The sequence below is a fragment of the Hyla sarda genome, chromosome 2 (genome assembly GCF_029499605.1).
Source record: "Hyla sarda isolate aHylSar1 chromosome 2, aHylSar1.hap1, whole genome shotgun sequence".
Lineage (NCBI taxonomy): Eukaryota > Metazoa > Chordata > Amphibia > Anura > Hylidae > Hyla > Hyla sarda.
Genome location: NC_079190.1, coordinates 373,826,993 through 373,850,043, shown reverse-complemented (window position 1 = coordinate 373,850,043; position 23,051 = coordinate 373,826,993). Strand labels below are relative to the sequence as shown.

The following is a 23,051-nucleotide window of genomic DNA, read 5'->3' as shown; positions in this document are numbered from 1 at the left end:
GGATTAAGATTTTTAAATAGTAATTTACAAAGCTGTTTAACTTTCTGGCACCAGTTGACTTAAAGAAAAATATTTTCCAGTGGAGTACCCCTTTAAGGACCCAGCCAATTTTCGTTTTTGCACTTTTGTTTTTTCCTCCTCCCCTTCTAAAAATCATAACACTTTCAATTTTGCACCTACAGACCCATATAAGGGCTTGTTTTTGCATCACAAATTGTACTTTGTAACAACATCACTTATTTTATAATATAATCTGCGCTAAATGGCATGTCAACCCAGCATTTTAGATGCCACAATCAACTTTGATTGCGGTGTCTAAAAGGTTAATGCCGGGCATCGGCCTCATCGGCAATGTCCGGCATTAACCCCGGGTCCTCGCTGCTGATGGCTGTCAGGACTCACTGGGTTGGAAGCATGCTCAGCTCATGAGCCCGCTTCAACCCCTGGTAACGGTAGGATTTTTATTATGACATTGGTGACACTTGTAATTAGTTCTTACAGCAAGGAGAAGATTGTTGCCTTTCTTATAGGTGTCTGTGGTACCAACACTATGAAAAAAAGCTTTTAGCTGCATGTCCAATGTTTTAAAGAGGTATTCCCAAACCCATGAAGTGCTGAGGGCTGGAATGCCTCTTTGCTCTCCCTCTCTAATGTGGTAATCGGGATGGGTGGAAATGGTGAAAGGTAGGGACAAAGGTAGTGTGGTTATTATATTGTGTGCTATTTTTGTAAAATAATTGTGTTATATATGTGGGATAACTTTGTTATTTTTGTACAATGAAATAAAAATTATTAAAATAAAAAACAATGTAGCAATGTAAAATATTTCTGTAACTGAAAAAAATATTTACAGAAACAATGTTGTCAAAAAAAAAAGACAGTGCTTGGCTTCCAGCACTGAGCCCTGTCAAAATTTGGTTTATGTACTGTGTGTTCTGAGGTACACACACTTATGCAGGAAGTGGCATCATTTACTTACTGCACGTGCACTTCAGTATGAATGTTTAAACAGGGCTCAGGGCTGGAGGTCGAGCACGGGGGGTGGGGGGGAGGAGCAGAAAGGCATTCAAAATTTAGGACAACTTGGTACAAGTTTTGGCACCACAAACACTGGTAAGAAATGTAACATTCTTTTTCTTGCCATAAGTTCCCGTAGTTTAAGGCTATGTTCACACACAATGTAAAATATTTCTGTAACTGAAAAAAATATTTACAGAAACAATGTTGTCAAAAAAAAAAAAAAAGACAGTGCTTGGCTTCCAGCACTGAGCCCTGTCAAAATTTGGTTTATGTACTGTGTGTTCTGAGGTACACACACTTATGCAGGAAGTGGCATCATTTACTTACTGCACGTGCACTTCAGTATGAATGTTTAAACAGGGCTCAGGGCTGGAGGTCGAGCACGGGGGGTGGGGGGAAGGAGCAGAAAGGCATTCAAAATTTAGGACAACTTGGTACAAGTTTTGGCACCACAAACACTGGTAAGAAATGTAACATTCTTTTTCTTGCCATAAGTTCCCGTAGTTTAAGGCTATGTTCACACACAATGTAAAATATTTCTGTAACTGAAAAAAATATTTACAGAAACAATGTTGTCAAAAAAAAAAAAAAAAGACAGTGCTTGGCTTCCAGCACTGAGCCCTGTCAAAATTTGGTTTATGTACTGTGTGTTCTGAGGTACACACACTTATGCAGGAAGTGGCATCATTTACTTACTGCACGTGCACTTCAGTATGAATGTTTAAACAGGGCTCAGGGCTGGAGGTCGAGCACGGGGGGTGGGGGGGAGGAGCAGAAAGGCATTCAAAATTTAGGACAACTTGGTACAAGTTTTGGCACCACAAACACTGGTAAGAAATGTAACATTCTTTTTCTTGCCATAAGTTCCCGTAGTTTAAGGCTATGTTCACACACTAGAATTTCCACACAGATTTCCACATGGAAATCTGCATGAAAATTCTACATGTGTTCATGCTACAGCTTTATGTACTTCAATGGGACTCCCCGTTCCCATTCACACTGCAGAATTTCCGCATCTGTCTTTCCGCTGCGGAAGTCCACATTCAGCATAAAGAAAGGCCCTGTCCTAAATTTATGCTGAATTCTGTTGCAAAAGTCCATTGAAGTGAATGGTTCTTTTTTTCTTGATGCTAATTTCCTGTTGAATTAATGCAGAATTTGTGTGGATTCCTCATGAAACAAACAAAAGCAATAAATGAAATCACCTTTTTCCATGCACAGATAATTCATGCAGAATACCTGTGGAATTTCCACATGAATTCTGCTGAAATTCTGCATACATGCAGAAAGATGCGGGATTACATTTCCGCATCATTTTGCATCTTTAGGATACGTTCACATGCGCTGATTTTTTAGCAGGTTTTCAGCTGCGTATTTGAAAGTGGGCGGTCTCTTCTTGGCTGTCCGCAGCAGATTTTCCGCGGCGGAATGTACACTGTGGAAAATCCGCCACAAGCCCCATTGAAGTCAGTAGGGACTGTGGCGGATTTTCTGCAGCGTAAATTCCGCCGCGGAAAATCTGCTGCGGACAGCCGAGAAGAGCCCGTTTGCACCCGTATATGCCCGTAATTCATTACGGGCGTTATACACTGACGGGACATCATGGTGGAAAAATTACTGCATGCAGTAATTTTTCCGCCACGATGTCCCGTCACTGTATAACGCCCATAATGAATTACGGGCATATACGGGTGCAAACGGGCAGTTACAAAACCCCATAGGCTGCAATGCAATTTAGTCACGGCCATCAGGGGTTTTGTAACGGCCGGGTTTTGCAGCTGTAGTGACGGAACATGTGACGGAAGTTTGTAAACGGAAAAATTCATAGTGTGAAAGGACCCTTAATTATAAAGAACTTAAAATACATAACATCCGATAAAAAATAAAGTTCAAGTGAAATAAATGACAGACCGGTACAGAGGAGTAGAAGATCATTCCCATGAGGACTTCGTACAAGAGGAGCAAAATGGGACAGTAGGTGAGGGAAGCTGCTATTTATATAATGGTACAGTGGCAGCAGCGTTGCTGTAAATTGTAGGCTTTCTGAAGAGGGGGGTTTAGAAGTTGATTTAGATTTTTAGGTTTCATTGGGGGGGGGGGGGGGTTAGAGTTGGATTTCTTGGGGAAGTGAGTTCCCAAGTATGGGAAGTACATAGGAGGAATCTCGGAGATTGTTAGAGGAGGTCTTTTAAGAAACGGGATCATTTGAAGAAAGGTATAATCTAGAGAAACTCATTATTGTCTCCTAAAACTTTCTATGACAGAGGAAATTCTAACTATTATTTATTATTGGAAAGAATAAGATAGTCAGTCCAGCGTTGTATAGTTGGTTCAATTTAGAGGAATTTATTCAAAACAAAACATATAGGTACAGGTAAGTGACGCATTTCGGCTGTCAGTACGCAGCCTAAGGCTGCGTACTGACAGCCGAAATGCATCACTTACCTGTACCTACATGTTTTGTTATGAATAAATTCCTCTAAATTTCAACTGACTATACAACGCTGGACTGACTATCTTATTTTTTCCAATAATAAATAATAGTTAGCATTTCCTCTGTCATAGAAAGCTGTATAGTTGGTTGAATTTAGAGGAATTTATTCATAACAAAACATAGAGGTACAGGTAAGTGACGCATTTCGGCTGTCAGTACGCAGCCTAAGGCTGCGTACTGACAGCCGAAACGCATCACTTACCTGTACCTACATGTTTTGTTATGAATACATTCCTCTAAATTTCAACTGACTATACAACGCTGGACTGACTTATTCTTTCTGTGTTGACGGAATTGGTCCATTCCAGTCCGGAATGTTGTGAGGCTACAAAGGGTGAGCTGGAATTTGTTTCATATTGAACTTTACATTATTTATTATTATATAGCATAACATAATAATAAAGAAAATAAAATAAAAATTCTTCAGAAAACTCATTATTGGCCTTTTTTTTATATGAAGATAACATGTGCCTAACCCAACCAAAGAAATTACCTAAAGTCATATTATTCCTGCGTACAAATATTAAGCAACAATATGTATTAATCCTCTGTTTACGGCAGTAAGACCAAGCCATGCCGCATTATATTTACTAGAATGAGAATCTTATAGAGGAAATGTGAATTGTGGCTCAAATTCTGTCATTTAGTCTTTTGCTTTTCCTCCATAATTATTAAAAAAGGAACATTATGAAGGTTATAAAATTGATAGAACCCATGCATAAAGGTTTTATATAGGGTTCCTTTCTTTTTTTTTTCTTTTTTTTAAGATCAGCAAATCTTAAAAGTCTATTTGAAACCTCAAGGTTGTCACCAGAGATGTGAGAATTATCCAGTTTATCAGTGGATGAGCCTGAGTCGTGTGTCAGTGGGATTTCCGTGGTTCACATTTGATCACAGCACTCTAGAACATGAAAGTCAGATTACCTGGGGCAGAAGCCTATGAATAATGACAAACTTATAAACAGGGTAAACAGTCACGCTGCTTTATAGATGTCCTCTCTAAGAAAATCTCCAGTCTTATTTGAAGAAAGCAAATCTTCAATATTCTCAGTATACAGTTCAGTCCAGAATCCCAGATATTAGCTGGGAGTTTGATGATCAATGTTAAATAGAACAAAGTATATGCTGCTGGGCCGTATTCTGTTCTTAAATCTGCTTCAAAATATGTATCACAGATATAGCTTCTCATGATTCACATAGAAAAACTCTAAACTGATAAAAAGATTCCATTATTAAGAGGATTTTGATTTTATTTGCTCTCTCTTTTACGCAGTTCATATTTATTGTTATGTTGTTACCTCCCTGGGTCATAACTCCTTGGGATTTTTGGGAAATACCCCAAACAATATAGCCCTATTAGCAAATATCCTACTATTTAGTTATATAAATCCATTAACCAGTGTAACGTCATGTCATAAGTGCATCCTGCATCATTGTAACATTAGGATAAGCGACATTTTGGGCCAACACCCTTCATGAGGCTGAGGCCCAGCTGCACCACACTATGTACAAGCCGGTTTGCAACAATGCCGTTAACCTAATAAAGGGTATTAGTTTGCACTGCTACATGTACACGTGACTAACATAGCTATGTATATGCTTTACAACATGAAGTAATAAACTTGATGTACTGTATATACTCGAGTATAAGCTGAGGCCCCTAATTTTACCCCAAAAACCCAGGAAAAGTTATTGACTCGACTATAAGCCTAGGGTGGGAAATACATCATCCCCCCATGTAATCATCCAGACCCCCGTCATCATCCAGACCAACATCATCATCCCCCCATTCATCATCACCGCCTGTCATCCCTTCATCAGTGGTCTTCAACCTGCGGACCTCCATATGTTGCAAAACAACAACTCCCAGCATGCCCGGACAGCCATCGGCTGTCCAGGCATGCTGGGAGTTGTAGTTTTGAAACCTCTAGAGGTCCGCAGGTTGAAGACCACTTCGTCCATCGTCATCATCCAGCCCCCCCCCCCTTTTTGTTTTGTACTCCCCTCGGCGAGAAGTTAGGGTGAGCTGGTCCGGGCCATATATGCGGCAGGGATCGTCCGGTGGGGATGGTTAGTCGTTGCGGGCTGTCCATTTTCACCGTGGGGCCCTCTTCTCCGCGCTTCGGTCCTGGACTAGTGACATTGCCTTGCTGACGACGCACAGGGACGTTGCGCATGAACGTCCCTGTGCGGCGTCATCAAGGCAACGTCACTACTCCGGGGCTGGGCCCGAAGCGCGGAGAAGAGGACCTCCCGGTGAAAATGGACAGCCCACAACGACTAACCATCCCCACCGGACGGTCCCTGCAGCATAGATGGCCCGGACCAGCTCACCCTAACTTCCCGCCGAGGGGAGGTGAGTACAAAACAAAAGGGGGGGGGGCTGGATGATGATGAAGGCCGCAGTGGTCTTCAACCTGCGGACCTCCAGAGGTTTCAAAACTACAACATCCAGCATGCCCGGACAGCCGATTGCTGTCCGGGCTTGCTGGGAGTTGTAGTTTTGCAACATCTGGAGGTCTGCAGGTTGAAAACCACTGATGAAGGGATTGACAGGCGGAGAGTTCACTCGAGTATAAGCCGAGGGGGGCATTTTCAGCACGAATATTCGTGCTGAAAAACTCAGCTTATACTCGAGTATATACGGTATTTGTATGATCCCCAACAATGAACTGACTATCCTTTCTGAATCATGTTATATGTTCAAGGTAAATAAGGGCCGATGCACCACCTGATTCTGACTAGTGTTGAGCGGCATAGGCCATATTCGAATTTGCGAATATTCGCATATTCGTAATATTCTCGTTTTATTTTCGCGTATGCCAAAATTAACATATGCGAAAATTAGCATATGCAAAATATAGCATAAGCGAAAATTCGTATATGCGAAAATTAGCATATGCTAAATATGAAATATGAAAATTTGCACGCCAGTCTCACACAGTAGTATTAGAGCCTGCTTTACACCACACAAGCTGGAAGCAGAGAGGGGTGATCACTGTGATGTGTACTATGAAAAAAAAAAAAAAGAATATTCGTAATTACAAATATATAGTGCTATATTCACGAATATTCTCGAATTCGCGAATATGCGATATTCGTGAATAAAATTGGCATTGCGAATATTCGCGAGCAACACTAATTCTGACACCCAATCAACAATTGTGCCAATTATGAGAGTGCTCTCTGGATACTAACATACCATTTTATATGCAGTCCAAGAGCTAAGTACCACTTTACTCCTCAGATGTATAGTATACTTGTATTTCTTTAGTGTAATGTTGTTAGGGAGCATTTACTTGCTTTCTGACCCGTTTCCTTCTGGTGGTGAAAGAGTTAGCCTACTCTCTATTAGTTATTATTAGACATTAATTGTCTTGCTTTTCACTTTCAATATTTCCCCAGAAACTATAAGTACAAATGTAATCTTTGTCTTGGCCAATAAAGACATCATGGACCAAAAATGTTATTAAAATAATTTTTCAAAATGACTGTAAGGCAGGACAATGGTCACAGACCTTCTGTTGTGTATTCCGCATTGTATTTATACCTTGTTAAAATCAAATTAAGCAATGTTTTCTTTCTGTCTGCGCTGTACCAGCCGAAAGTCTCTAATGCCCACTTCAAGGGAAAGAAGTTATCAATGTGAAACTAGGTGATTTGAAACATTGTTATGTTTCTCTTGTGGGATTTTTAGTAATTGAGCTTGCAGTCTTTTTATCTATTGAACATTTATTGGACAATTAGGAGAATAAATGATAGACATTTAATGAATATATGCCGCTTGCCATTAATGTTCTGAAGAAGCTTTTCAGTACCTGTGTGCCTGACAAATAATGGTTTTGTTGAACAGCACCAGGCTCCTTCTGAGCCACTCTGTATTGTTAAGTTGTGCTGATTCCTTGGTATGCTTTTTCATTACTCGCACAGATGTGTCCACCCTTAACCTTTCTTGAATTTCATTAAGTCATACAATTTGTCATGGTACAAGCTGAATACAATCTTATGCCATACAGAAAAAAAAATATATATATATTCTTGAAGATATATGATCATTATATACATATATATATATATAATAGAGAGAGAGAGAAAGATACAAATCAAGGTGTAAAGCTTAAAGGACATCTGTAGGGGATAAGTGTTTGATCGCGGGGAGTCCGATCGCTGGCACCCTCGCGATCTCCCGAACGGGGCCCCGGCATTCCCGTGCTGTGCTGCGGCTAATGCGTGTAGCGTCGACCTCATGGAGGCCGACAGTATGCCCCCTTCAAACCCCCTCCCCATACAGCTCTATGGCGAGGCGGGGATGCACGAATGCTTCCTCCCTGCCTCTCCCATTGAACTACATGAAGGAGGCATGTCAGCCGTGATGTCATGCTGCAGCCGGAACGCTTCCTGCATGGGACAACCGCAGCAGAGCCGTGGCCCCGTGCAGGAGATCGCGGAGGGTATCAGCATTTGGACATTTGGCGTGCAGGAGATTGCGGAGGGTATCAGTGTTTCGACCCCGCGATCAGACACTGATCTGCCATCTTGTGGATAGGGGATAAGTGTATTTAGGCTGCAGATGTCCTTTAAGGTGCTACACATATAATTTATTTTTCATCATGGAAGCCTATGGGTGACGGATAGTTAATAGATGTCTCATAGAGTCCCTTAAGGAATACGTTAAAGACATCTGTCAGACATCTCTTTTTTCATGTCTCTTTGATATCTTACACCAAGTCAAGGTAGGGCACATCTTCATAGAGTGTAGAAGTTTAATACTGTAAATATCAGCAAACTGAAAAATGCCTTTAGCATGCTTTTAACTTTGTTATTCCAGATGATGGTTGCATGTATTTTTCCTTTTTGCAGACAACTGTTCTTGCCCTTTATCAGGCCAGACAAGTACTAGTTGGATACACCACTGGAGGTTGTCCAGTGATGAATGAAGACTTAGTGTGCATTCACACCACGGCTTGTTAATACAGGGACCGGATCCAACTGGGGGGACCCGGCCCGCATCTCATTCATTTGAATGAGCCAACCAGAAAAAGATAGTGACTCCTGTAGGCTCATTTTTGCCCCTTATCCAGTTTTGTGACTGGACCTAAAACTGTGGTATACTATGTTAACAAAACGTGGTGTGATTCCAGCCTTATTTTCATGCAATGCTCCATGAAAAAGTATGGAAATGTGTTTGTTTTTTATTTTCCATAAGGAATAAAACTGTCTCATACCATACAAACCAGAATATACTGTGAAAAAATTTAACCACTCATCTGTAGTCAGCTGTTTTGGGGGTTCTGACTCCTTATGGAGGAGTCTCTGGTTGGCTCTGGTGTGGTGAGGGTGGTGTGATGAGGGCAGATGTTATTGCCCTAGGGGCAGATGGCCTTAACCCCTCGTATTTGTGACGCCAGGGCGTGGTTAACCTCTGTACCACCCGAGGTATGGCCACTGAATCCTAGGCTAGGCACAGGGAAAATAATGACTCCGATGCCAAGTTACTGACACAGACAGATGGAATAGCTTTACAGCTCAGTTAGGCCCAAGGAGATGACCAGTGACTCAGGAGACTTGCAGGCTCGCTGGGACTTGTAGTGGACTTGGACAGAATGCTGCAGACCCATGCTGAATTTAGAAAGACTTGACTGACTTGACTAGGACTGACTAGACTTCACCCCTTGTGTAGCTTACCAGGATTGGACGTTCACCTGTGAGGCACTTGGTGATGGAAGCATGGCTGCGTGACTAGGCCTTGGGTCTCCTCAGGACACCAGACACTCTCAGGTCTTGACTGTTCCTCGGCATGTACTCAAGAAGCTCAAGAGAAAATACTGAACTAGCTCCTCCCTTGTTTTATATGGGAGCACTTTGGAGGGGTCCTATAGGTCACCACACAAGTCACCTGGTCACTGACACCTTCCCTGGTTACATGACTTGGTGACAACATTTAAAGGCATATGAACATTATAAAGACATTCTCATATATAATATAAAGCACTTATTAACCATTTGAGATATATACAATAAGGGTGGACTCACAGGACACTGAGATAAAGTCCGCCACACAGGACAGAAAGGTACAGGAGTGCAACTTCTGTACTGGACCACCACACTAGCATATTATAGGTGTTTTCCTTCTGAAGGAGAGCTTATTTTCATCATACTTGTTATCATGAAGCTTCCATGCAGCAATGGATATCTTCAATGAAAATCAGTACCCCCCTTGAGTCCCCTCTTCCATTATTAATAGTAATTACATAGGTCCCTTTTGCCTGCTGGCCCCATAAGAAGCTGTTATGCCTGCTGTCCTAGTAGTGACACCATTGACTGAAAGATCAGCTTCTATAATATTTCAAGACCTAATTTAAAAGTCTTCAAAATTCATCCTAATGAATAAGTAATATTGTAAGTACGAGTACATTGATATTTATTCTCAGTCGATGACTTTAGTACATAGATATTTTATTTACTTTAGAATGATGACACCAACTAGTCATAATTTGTGAACTTTTTATGCATTCAAGGAAACGAATATTCTTTATATTTATAAGCTTATTCCTAGATTACTGCTTACTGGACTGAGAAATTAACTCTAATACTCATGCTAGTGCATTAGCCAAAGCATAACTATCTTTACTATGAATGTGTATCATAAAATGATTATTCAACTTAGAGCCTCAGAAGCTCCAGAGTGATGAATAGCTAACACATACCATCTTGGGCAGATAATTATAGGGCTTTTTTAGGTCACCCAAAGCACACATTTGGGGCCACGTATTCCTCTATGCCAGCACTTTCTGCGCTCGTGTGATAAGATTAGCATGATAACAACTGTAGGATGTCTGAAAATGCTAATTTCTTTGCATCAATTGCATATGTTGACATATGAATACATTGGAATGGAATGATAAAAAAGCCTTCATAAGTTTAGGTGGAAATTAGTCCATCAGGGCATATAAGGAATATTTTCTTCTTCTTGTAAGATTCCGTCTTTAGAGTAAATGAAGCGAAATATATAATTCCATTCGGAAGGCAGAAACAGGTCTGAACTTGCTTAGATTTTAGCCTCCAAAGAATCATTTACACACCTCTACTTTCTTACTGTGAAGTTTAAGGAAGAGAAGGTCACAGGATTAGAAGCGAATGCCATGGAGAGATAGGCAAAGAAATTTCTGCATATTAATGTGCAGCAAACAATACTCTGCCTATTAACAGCTCTGTGTGAGTGTATGAAAAATGTAAAAGTCACGAAGATCCATCATCCCACTCGGCAGGATCTCTCACCAATTCTTTGCACACATTTGTTTAGTCTTACAAAGATATTCTCAATATCCTGCTTCTTCGCAGTCCATCATTTGTCTTACCACTTGCTGGTGTCATAAATAAAACATATATGGATGAAAACGGCTTGTTTTATCTTCTTATGTGGTTGAACAGAAACATTGCATTGTACTTTAATATGGATAGAAATACCAAAACGTCTATGATGAGGACATTGTAAAACTGCCTGGCTGCCTGTTAAATAAGTCTTATTTTAAGCTGACATTTTCTTCTCTAACCATGTATGATTGTTCTGTCTTTTCCTAGGAATACCCTTTGGCAATTATCCAATGGCCGGAATGCTTCTGCGCTTTCCCTACAGTTCAATTTAACCTTTATGAACACCTGGATGACTCTTTCTGTTCTGGGTCCTTGAATGACAGCAGTGGATCAGAAGTCCTGAGGGATGAGAATTATTATTCTGTCTACCAAACTCCCATTCAAGGTAAGGATACTAAATTGTAGGTCTTTAGTCTTTCCACACCAGTGCTGATTATTGTAGCAGAAGCAAACATAGAATAAAATGAGGCGACTTATTTTATGAAACGGTCCTTGGTGTGCTGGGTTTTGAAATGTTTAAAAAAATTCTGACCAAAAGGTTAATGCAAACATTAAATTAATCATAAAACTTCAACTTTGCCATAAAATCTAGTCATAAAGATGACACCGCTGAAGGATAGTAATTGAACATTTGATTTATTTTCACTAGTCTCTTGTAACTAAATTTAGTACCTCCTTCTGACCTTGCATAAGAAAATCTGATGTTCCAATGGCCTCATTATGAATAAAAATGAATTCAGTGGCAGTCGGAATTGGTGTCCGGTTCTATATTTTCCAGTTTAACAGAATTTTTTTATACACCTTTTATTGGGCTACGATTAAATAATTAAATGGTTGTACACACTTTGTTCTCGGCTGTACTCACACCGTTATTATGTTGTACTGTACTTCTAAACAGTTCGATACAGTTTTTAATCATAGCCTTGGGGGTGTTAGAATTTAATTATTTATTTTTTATTTATTATGCAGGCAAGTTTAGCAGTAAATTAAAAACTATTGTTCAGAAGGCAGATATCTATGCAAGCACCTCCAAATGTGCATAAAACAGTAAAGGTCCTTTAATATAGGCAGATAAATTGCCTGTAATGAGCACCGATTGAAAATATGGTAAACCTATTGGGGGCCATATTCAAAACTCTTCACATCAAAAAGTTTGCGCTTCGTGCAAAATTTTTGGCTCAAAAAAGTTCACATCAAATATTTAAAGTATTTTACTAGAGAATTATCCAAGGTTTACACTAGTCACACCAATTTTGCTATAGTGGGTGTGTCAATGTAAATTTCATGTTTTACATGATATTTTCAAAGGGATGAGAGTCCATTTTACATAAAAAAAATTCACACCAGCTCTTTGCTAGTGTAGAAATCACAGGAATGGTTTTAGTTTTTTGTTTTTTATTTCCTTTAGTTTTTTTGGAAAATAAATAAATATTATTGGAAAATGTTATTTAAAAAAAAACTTTTTTTTTCATGGTCTCTGTGGCCAACTCACATTTAAGCCCTAGAAATGTTTTATTTATACAGAGATTGCTAGTCTGGGCACTAGTAATCATGGAATATTACATTAGATGCTTCCAGCAGAATTTTCCTGGATGTAAAATTTGTCACGAAAATCTGCAGTTTTGGCGCCAAACTCGGCAATTTTTATGCAAAAAGAAAAAAAGACAATATGGCGGCAAAAAAAAAATTGGGAAGCCAAATTTGGCAATTTTTGCCCCGAAAAATGCAAAAGTGGCAGGAAAATGAACTCTCGCATATTTTCATATTTTCAAAGCAGACCAAGAGACCTTTGAAAATGTGAGGAGCAAAAAAGAAAGTGTAATTAATATTGTTGGAACAGAAATCACAGTTGTTTTTTCAATATATCCCCCCATTGTTGCTTGTTTGTTTTATTTTTCTACTTGCCAATTAACAGGAGTGGCCTGAACACATGGTACATTGACTTGCATTGTTTGTCAATTTGTAGTTAAATTGGTATTGGTATTAATAATGTTTACATTGTATAATAGTTTGGATTGCCGTTTTACCCAGTAGGAAATCTGTATGGAAATGTGGTGTTCCTAGAGTTTGTAAAATATTCTTTGAATAATAAGTTGATGCCTTTGCTGAAGATACACAAATATTAGATTTTTTATGTGGTCCAAAAGGAGGTACTTGGCTAAGCTTAAAGGGGTACTTTGCCCCAGGACATCTTATTCCATATCCAAAGGATAGAGGATAAGATGTCAGGTCGCGGGGGTCCCGCTGCTGGGGACCCCCGGGATCTTGGCTGCAGCACCCTGCTTTCATTATTGTGCAGAGCAAACACGCTCTGTGCGTAATGACGGGTGGCGCAGGGGCCCGGAGCATCGTGACATCAGGGATCCGCCCCTCGTGACCTCACGGCCCATCCCCTTAATGCAAGTCTATGGGAGGGGAGTGACATCACGGTGCTCCATCCCCTGTATTGCCCGTCATTACGCACAGAGCAAGTTTGCTCTGTGCAGTAATGAAAGCGGGGTGCTGCAGCTGAGATCCCGGGGGTCCCTAGTGGCGGGACCCCCGCAATCTGACATCTTATGCCCTATCCTTTGGGTAGGGGATAAGATGTCCTGGGGCAGAGTACCCCTTTAGACACTGATCTACAGATGTGGCCACTAGAGATGAGCAAATTGAATCTGACAAATTTGCTAATTTCATGAAAAATTTGAATTGCAACAAATGTGAATATCGCAGCAATTCTATCGCACAAATCACTTAATTAAACTCCATTTAGTGCAGTCCAGGCTCCAGGGCATCTAAAATGGCGGATCCACATGTGAGGACATGGAGCAAGGAACTCTGGGAAGGCGGGAAGGCGGGTAGGTGGGATGACCCTGAATCACATGCAGGATGCAGCCAGTCACTCCTGTGATGTCACAGCCATATTCCGGCTTGTCACTTAATCCTTTCACTGCATACAGATAGGACAGCGCAGTGTGTTACACAGAAAAGCTTTTTACAGCAGCGTTTCACCTCATAGTCACGTCAGCGTTCTGGTGGACAGAGAACAGTGCATTTTTCACAGAAAATAATTTTTACTGCAGCCCCTAAAGAAGTATCTTTTGCTGTGGGTTCAGTTTCACTATTCAGTGAGGACGATGTAATAGAGGACAGTCAGCAGCTGCTGCCCAGCCAAGAAGGGGAGGAGACATCCGCCGCTACCTCCGCTAGGCAGGCAAGTATTGATGAGGAGAGTGATGTGGGAGGCGGTGTTGCCAGCGTTCAGGGTACTGAAGCAGACACTGTTGAGGAACCTGAGGAGGAGATCAGTGACATGCAGACACTTGTTGATGATGATGAAACCGATCGCAATTGGGAACCGGGTGCAGAAGGGGCTTCATCATCATCAAGAGAAGAGGGTTGTAGGTTGACCGTGAGGCAGCAGCTGAGCCAGCATGGTGGTAGCATGGTTGGCAGTCAGCATGGTGGCAGAAGTGGAAATTCTGGAGCCAAACGTGCCTGGGGTAGACCACCCGCTTTGCGGCAGCCTACCTTCTCGGGAGGTAATGGAACAGGGGTTCCTGGAGACGGTGGCAGTAGCAGTCAATTAGTGCGGACTGTTAATGTTAAAATCAGCTACTTGGCAGTGTGGCAGTTTTTCATCAAGCTTCCGGAGGAGGTTAACATAGCCACATGCAATATTTGTCAGCAGAAGGTGAAGCCTGGCTAGGGTCCCAATGTTGGCACCACAGCCCTGTGTAAACATATGCTACGCCACCATAAAACAGCCCAGGAGAACTGTGGCTCCGATGTAGTGGTCCAGCCTGCTGCATCACCCAGTGACATGCCGCTCCCTCGTTCAGCCAGCCAAGGCTCGCCACCTCAGCCGAAGGGGTCTGTGTGTCATACCCTCCTTTTGTTGCTCCAGATGCTCCTGCTCATCCTACTTTTAGTCAGTCATTCCGTCAACAATCCATCTGCGAAGCCATGTCCAAGAGACAACAGAATGAATCTGCCCACTAATCCAACAACGCAGAAGCAGAATGTGCTCCTGTCCAAGTTGCTGGTGCTGCAGTCCCTCATTTTTTCACATGGTGGACTCTGCACCTTTTAGAGAACTGATGGCTTGTGCCGAGCCGAGGTGTAGAGTGCCAAGCCGTCATTTCTTTGCGAAAAAGGCAGTACCAGCCCTGCACTATTTTGTGCAAGAGAAGGTGGGCCAGTCCTTGAGCCTGTTGGTGTGTACCAAAGTGCACGGCAGTACTGACGTCTGGAGTTGTAACTATGGTCAGGGATAATACATGTCCTTTATGGCTCACTGGGTAAATGTGGTTCCTGCATTCCACAACACCAACTTGGACAGATCGTGCCGCTTCCTCCCCCATGCTCTCAGGCCGTTGGTCCTGTGACAGTGTTCAACTATGCCTCCTCATCCTCCATTGTGTCCTCAGCCTCCACTGCCCAGACAAGTTTCAGTGCCCCTTCAGCATACCATCACGCTGTTCTTTACATGGTTTGCCTTGACGAATGGAGTCACAGGGGAGCATCTGCTAAAAGTCATTCATAAAGAAATTGGAGCATGGCTTACTCCACGAAAACTGGACATGGGAACCATGGTGACTGACAACGGGAAGAACATCTTGTCTGCGTTGCGACAGGGAAGGCTGAGCCATACTCCCTGCATGGCACACATGTTCAATCTGGTTGCCAGGTGGTTCCTGGAGTGTTCCCCCCATTTGCAAGACATCCTAACAATGAGAAGGAAACTTTTCATGCACTTTAGCCACTTGTAAACCGCAAAGCACACCCTCCTTGAGCTGCAGCGTCAGAACGTTATCCCCCAACATAGTCTGATTTGCAACGTTGCCACACGTTGGAATTCCACCCTCCATATCTTGGACCGATTATATGAACAGAGACCTATTTTTTGATGATCAAAGCAGATCCCTTTGTAACTTCAATGTCAACCAGTGGCAGCTCATACGTGACACCTGCAATTTTCTCAGGCCCTCTAAGGAAGCCACATTATTAGTAAATCGCCAGGATTACGGGATGAACAACGTCATTCCACCGCTTCATTTCCTACAACATGTGTTGTAGGAAATGGAGACATGGCGCCTACATCTCGCGGCCACATGAGCCCTGCAGGGAGGAGGAGGGGGAGGGGCACAGAGGAGAACAGTTTAGGTTTCACAAAATGGATGTTTTTTTCTACTCATCTGACAGAAGAGGAGGACCAGGAGCAGCCAGAGGAGCTAGAGGGTTATGAGGAAGGCGAGACACAGGACCCAGACATACCGTGGCAGTATACAGTGGAGATGGAGGCAGGGAGTTCTTCCAAGTCACTTGCACAAATGGCACAATGCATGCTCACTTGCTTGCCTAGTGACCGCCGAATTGTCACCATTCGGCAACGGGATGACTTCAGGTTCTCCACCCTATTGGACCCTCGCTACCGTCACAAAATGGGGGCCTTTTTTACACCCACTGAGAGGGAGGACCAACTGGCCTACTACAGAGCCATCCTACGTAGTCAGTTGGACGATGCCTATCAATGCCATTGTCCATCCTCTCGCAGGTCTGATTCAGGGGGCCCTCTGCGATCACCTTCCACAGCCATGGCTGCTGGGGAGGGGTGGGGTGGCAGGAGCAATTCCAGCTCCATCAGCAGCAGCCTGAGTCTACAGTCACTGATAAGTACCTTTCTTCACCCGCATAGTAAAGCAACTCATCAGCAGCAGGTACACCTGGAGCAGGACCTGAACCAGTAGGGGGTGGCATACCTTGACATTCCCATGCCAACACACCTTGAAGATCTGCTGGACTTCTGGACAGCCAAACTTGATTTCTGGTCGCTACCAGCAGAGTTTGCCCTGGAAAAGCTGTCCTGCCCGGCCAGTAGTGTGCCATCAGAGCGGGTGTTTATGGCGCGGTCATAGTCACCCCAAGGAGAACTCGTCTGTCCACGAAAAATGTGAAGATGAATCAAGCATGGATCAGCCAGGATTTCCACCCACCAATGCCTGATGCATCAGAGTAGATTGACCATGGTGCCAAACCAACACTTCACAAATATGGATAGTGTCAAACAGATTTAAGGCGCTGCTCCCCAGTTACAAAGATTCCATCAGACCTTTTTTCACCCACCTTTGTCACCTGGTACTAGTGACTCCTGCTGCTGCCACCTCCAGGCTGTCTCATTCAGCCACTATATTGTCTCCTCATGCTTCAGCCACCTCCAGGTTGTGCCATTCAGCCTCTATGTTGTCTTCTCATGCTTTAGCCACCTTCAGGCTTTGCCATTCAGCAACTATGGCCCTTATTTACTAAGAGTGGAGTGTAGGTTTCTTTGTGGGTTTTAATTCCCTACAATTTATTTTCCACGGTATTTACTAAGGTTTCCCTACATTTTCCACTTTCCCTACACTTTGCTTTTTTTACACACATGTGTAGGGTTTTCCTCAGCTCAAATCCACCACATTTTATGTGGAAACCTTAGTAAATATGTTGGGTTTTTGTGAAAAAACTGGGAACACGCAGCTTTTTGGAGACCACGCCCCCTTTTCAGGGTTTCTTAGCAAAATGGAGAGTTATCCTGGGTTTTTCAATTCTGGCGCAAAATCTGGCGAAGACAGAATTTCTGGCGCAATGCGACAGAATCTGGCGCACAACCTGACAAAACATGTAGGGTTTGCAATAGTAAATGAGGGCCTATATTTTCTACTCATGCTGCTGCCAACTCCAGGCTGTACCATATGGTTTCCTCATGCTTCAGCCACCTCCAGGCTGTGCCACTCAGCAACTATATGGTCTCCTAATGCTTCTGCCAACTCCAGGCTGTGCCATTCAGCCACTGTATGGTCTCCTCAAGATGCCGCCAACTCCAGGCTGTGCCATTCAGCCACCATATGTTTTAATGATGCTGCTGGGACTGGGGCATTACCTACAAATTGTCATGGTAGCACTAGCTACCATAAATCTTCAATTAAAATTTTAAAATTCATCTTTAAATCTTAGGGATTGTGAGGCCCTATGTTCTCCTTATGCTTCCACGAGCTTCAGGCTGTGTCATTCAGCCCATTCAGCTACTATATGGTGTACTGATGCTGCTGGGCCTGGGACATTACCTACAAATTTTCATGGTAGAACTAGCTACCATAAATCTTCAATTAAAATGTTAAAATTCATCTTTACGTCTTAGGGATTGTGAAGCCTTATGGTCTCCTCCTGCTGCCGCGAGCTGCAGGCTGTGTCATTCAGCCACTATATGGTCTCCTTTTGCTGCCACCAATTCCAGGCTGTGTCTTTCTGCCAGATAATGGTCTCATGCTGCTGCCATTTCTGGGTTCTGTCATTGTGCCGCCATGTGACTCCTTGTTAGTTTGGGTTTTGTGGTCATACAGTATTAGTTCAAAGTAAACACTGGGACATTAAACTTGGGAATCTAATATAAATTTTAAATAAAAATGTTAAAAAATTGATGTAATCTTTTTAAGACTAAGGCCCTATGGTCGTCTGTGGAATTTTCACAAGAATCCAATTAAACAGCTTGGAGCCATAACATTGAACCATAACTGATTAAATGAAACATTCACACTTTCACAGTCAGGGGGGCACTGAGAGTCAGGGGCTGGACCAGGTGGTATTTCACCTGGCGGAGGACCACCAGCTTGATTTTAAGATACAAGTATGAGCTTTTTCACTGCAGCCACTTCTAGGTTTATGCGCCCACTTATCCAATGGCACAGAAGCTGAATGTGCTCCTCTCCAAGTTGCTGGTACTGCAGTCCCTCCCTTTTCAAGTGTACACTCAGAGTATGGGGGTACGCTGAGAGGCAGGGGCTGGAACAGGTGGTAGCTTGCCTCGCAACGGATCGCCAGCTTGATGCTCACCAGAATGGGTGATCAAAAAATTTAAGTTAAATTAAATAAAAATTATATAAAAAATCTGCCACATACAGACGCTCTGCGGCAGTGATTCTAATAGCGATGCCTGTAATCTGCATGTCATACTGAATAACAGTATTATTTCACTAGCACAGCACACTCCCTATGCGTGTTAGAACAAAGCATAGTTTTCAACACATCTATTGATGCTCTCATATAGCCGTTTTTAATACACATTCACCGCAAATAAATTCGAACAGAGACAATTTTTTTCGAAAATTTGGCGAATCGGCCAAATCTAATTTTTCCAAAGTTCACTCATCTCTAGTGGCCACCTAACCATTCTTTTAGTTTAGTTTCTTTTAAATTTTTATGAAATCCATTAAACCACACTATTTTATCAGAACACTTAAATTATTAACTTATGCCCCTTTCACACTGCCGTTGCTCCCCGTCGAGAATGGCCCTTAAAGTCTCTTTTTTTGTGTGACTTTAACAGCTGCTTAATGGGTCCCCTCTGCTCCCATTTACTATTATGGGGGCTGTCGGGACCCATTTTATTTATAATTTTTTTTTACGAGTATAGCGGGATGAAAAGAAGGCTCTTGCAGTGATTTTTCTCCCGCTATCCTCACCGACTCCCCTGATGCCCGCCACACTGCCGTGTCATAACGGCAGTGTGATAGTAGCCTTACATAGCAATTACTTTGTTTCAAGCAAACACCGTTTATATACAGTGGCACAAACTCATATTGTTCTGAGAAGCTGGTCATCTCACACCATACAACAGCTGTCAGCTCGTGCTCCACTAATTCCTGCCCTTTTTTCTAGCACCCCACTTCCTGTTCACTAACTGTTGGTACCATTACTTTCAGTGCCCAATATACTTGTAACAAGCAAAGGGTTTAGACAAGCTCTGCTACCAACTGGTTTGTCTTTTGACCACGCTTATGGGGTTTCACCTCTTATCCTGATCATGGATGCAGAAGCTTGTCTTTGCTTATGCGGTTGCTGCTTGCCCATGGGAGCCAGCTGAAACAGTGCTTTACACCAAGTAGTCAGGAGGGTAAAACATAGTCAGTAAGCCAGGTCTTACACTGGAGCATCTGTGTGGTACAGAGAGTTGAGACCGGCATAGTACCTATAAAGACAGATGATCAAGGCAGATGGCACAGGTTCAGGTCAGCTAGGAATGAAGCCCAAAAAAGCAGGCAAATGTTATAAACTGAATAACAGGGTCAGGAAATACATCACTCCTTTTGAATATATAAACCATAATAACTCATAGGTACCAAGGAGTGGACAGGACAGCATTAAAAGAAACTGTCTGAACCATGAGTCATCAGGGTGGTTCTTGGTGGTTTCCCCCTGCCAAACAAGGTTTTATTGATAGCTCCATCCTTGTTTGGGTGCAGAATGGTATATAGTAATCAAGGAAGAGAACCACCCCGATGACTCATGATTTAGGCACCAAAGTGAACATTGGTTACCTTTTAATAGGAAATGCTGAGCCAGAACAAGAGAGGAACAGGTGTTGAGTGCACACAAACAAAGTTTAAGAAACAGAAAGTGCAGTTGCCCATCATCTATGGGACAAAAAAAAAAAAGGTGTCATGTATGTGTCATGACTGACTGGGGGACAGGGAGAGTGAGCCCTAAACTGACCCTAAAAACACTCTCCCTGCCTACTTGTCCATACACCTTAAGCGGTGAATCGACAACCTGGAGCCGGTCCCTGCCTGCGCTAAAGTGCAGTGGCGTAAAAACACATGACATACATAGTCAGTCACAGGCCAGAACAGAACGGAAAACTACTAGACAACCAGATATACCAAACAGGCTAAAAATACTAACAGGGTAGAATATAAACAGGCAAACTGATAAGGAAACATAGGACACTGTTCACACTGGGACACAGAGCAAACAAACTGGACACCCCACACCACAAAAGGAGTAGCCACTAATAATAAAGCCAAATAGGTAGGGATAGAGTGAAGCCCTAATCTTGCCCACACCCTCTGTCCCTACCTACTTGCGTACCTGTCCTAAACAACGGGTTGACAACCACGAGGATGGTCCCTTCCTATGTACATGCAGGGACAGACAGAGTCTAAACAATAAAATACAAAACAGTCGAAGTCGGAAAACAGCTGGAGGCACACAAAACTAACAGAAATAAATCTAGACAAACACACAGTAAAACAAGGTCAGACTAGCCAGGGTCAATAACAGCAGTAAGCAGAGTACCAAAGCACTAAGCAGGGGAGTATTCAAAAGCCAAAGTCAGAAACACTATGAGTGAGATTTAGCAAGGGATTTAACCAGCTTTTTTTGCTTACAAAAGTCGCACAAAAAGTCGCACATGCGCCTAAGCAATTTTTGGTGCGACTTTTGTGTGTAAGCAAAAAATACCACTCTGCCCTACCTAAGCAATTTTAAGTTTTTATTTTGCAGTGGTCCATGATTTATCATTGCGAATCTCGCACGTAAGCAAATAAAAGTCACAAACCCCCTTCAAAAAGGTGCAAGTGTAAGCAAGGTAAGACCTAGCTTACAAACTTGCCTATGACAGCATTTTCAAAAAGTCCTCCAATAAGATTGCTGGTTACTAAACAAAGTCTTGCAATGGCAAGGACTAGAAGCGCACTGCAGGTTTGAATAGCCAGCTACACAGGTGTGATCTTATCATGGTCAGCTGACCAGCCCAGATAACTAGGGCGAAGCCATCAACAAAACAAAACCAAAGCTCAAGAAAGTTTAACCCTTCGGGTCAGACATGGACCAGTCATTACAAGTTTAATATCAAAATGATTGCAGGACCCCATATTAAGCTTTCTTTAGAGCATTTAGAAAACATCTTTGCATTTATCCTCACATAAAAAGTATCAATTTGTTAAATAACGGCTGGATGACTGGATGACCCACCATCACCTCCATGTTTTCAGCTGATGAAATACTCATGCACTGACACAAGTCAGAACCTCCCCAGTGAAGCTACAGTATTTAATAATTCATGCATCCTTAGGCATAGCTGCTTGTTCTCTGAATTATCATATGAGTTCAGCTGAGCCTGAGCTGGTTTTCTGGTCCTGCTGGGAAAAAGAATGAATTTGCTAATAAAAAATCGGAATGGGTCACAGGACTCTTGTTATTCTAGCACTTTAAAACATACAAAATGTGGTCCATGATTTCAAATGATGTATTTATGATGACCCTAATGAAGCAGTCCATTTTCTGAATATAATTATCTTCATATTCTACAAAATATGGAAAAATATGTGGTGCGGATAGTACATGTGTAATAAGCGTAAATAGAATGATGATGGCACTCACCACGAGATGAAGAAACAGAAACTCTTTATTCGTGACAACTGGCAGACTACAGCATATGGATGAGGGACGCCATGAAAGTGATAGCTATTTCATGCACTGGGCGCATTTCTTCAGACCACAGTCGCCTACAAACAAGCAAGATTTCTGGCTCTCACAGATCTGTAACTTCTTCTTTGAGTCTCCTCTGTTCTCCATGCGTTACCTGTATTAATGGCACCTGTTTGAACTTGTTATCAGTATAAAAGACATTTCTCCACAACCTCAAAGAGTCGCACTGCAAACTCCAATATTGCCAAGACCAAAGAGCTGTTGAAGGACACCAGAAACAAAATTGTAGACCTGCACTAGGCTGGAAAGACTGAATCTGCAATAGGCAAACAACTTGGTGTGAAGAAATCAACTGTGGGAGCAATTATTAGAAAATAGAAGACAAACAATACCACTGATAATCTCCCTCGATCTGGAGCTCCACGCAAAATCTCACCCCGTAGTGTCAAAATGGTCACAAGAACGGTGAGCAAAAATCCCAGAACCCCACGGGGGGACCTAGAGAATGACCTGCAGAGAGTTGGGACCAAACTAACAAAGCCATCAGTAACACATTACGCCGCCATGGAATCATGCAGTGCCAGATGTGTCCCCTTGCTTAAGCCAGCACATGTCCGGGCCCATCTGAATTTTGCTAGAGATCATTTGGATGATCCAGAAGAGTATTGGAGAATGCAATATGGTCTGATGAAACCAAAGTAGAACATTTTGGTAAAAACGAAATTTTCGTGTGTGGAGGAGAAATAAAGGTGAGTTGCATCCAAAGAACACAATACCTACTGTGAAGCATGGGGGGGGGGGGGGGGGGGGTATATCTTGCTTTGGGGCTGTTTTTCTGCTAAGGGACCAGGATGACTGATCCGTGTAAAGGAAAGAATGAATGGAGCCATGTATCGCAAGATTTTGAGTGAAAACCTCCTTCCATCAGCAAGGG

The 23,051-nt window shown here is 42.5% G+C and overlaps 1 protein-coding gene across 2 annotated transcripts in view; it reads left to right on the top strand.

The window, feature by feature from the left end:
- Positions 1-23,051, top strand: part of WSCD1 (WSC domain containing 1) — a 249,912-nt gene that overhangs the window by 208,884 nt on the left and 17,977 nt on the right. For both annotated transcript variants that reach the window (XM_056558435.1, XM_056558436.1), the window contains one exon: positions 11,096-11,273. In XM_056558435.1, coding sequence (XP_056414410.1) covers positions 11,096-11,273 — 178 coding nt within the window. The remainder of the gene's footprint in view (positions 1-11,095; positions 11,274-23,051) is intronic.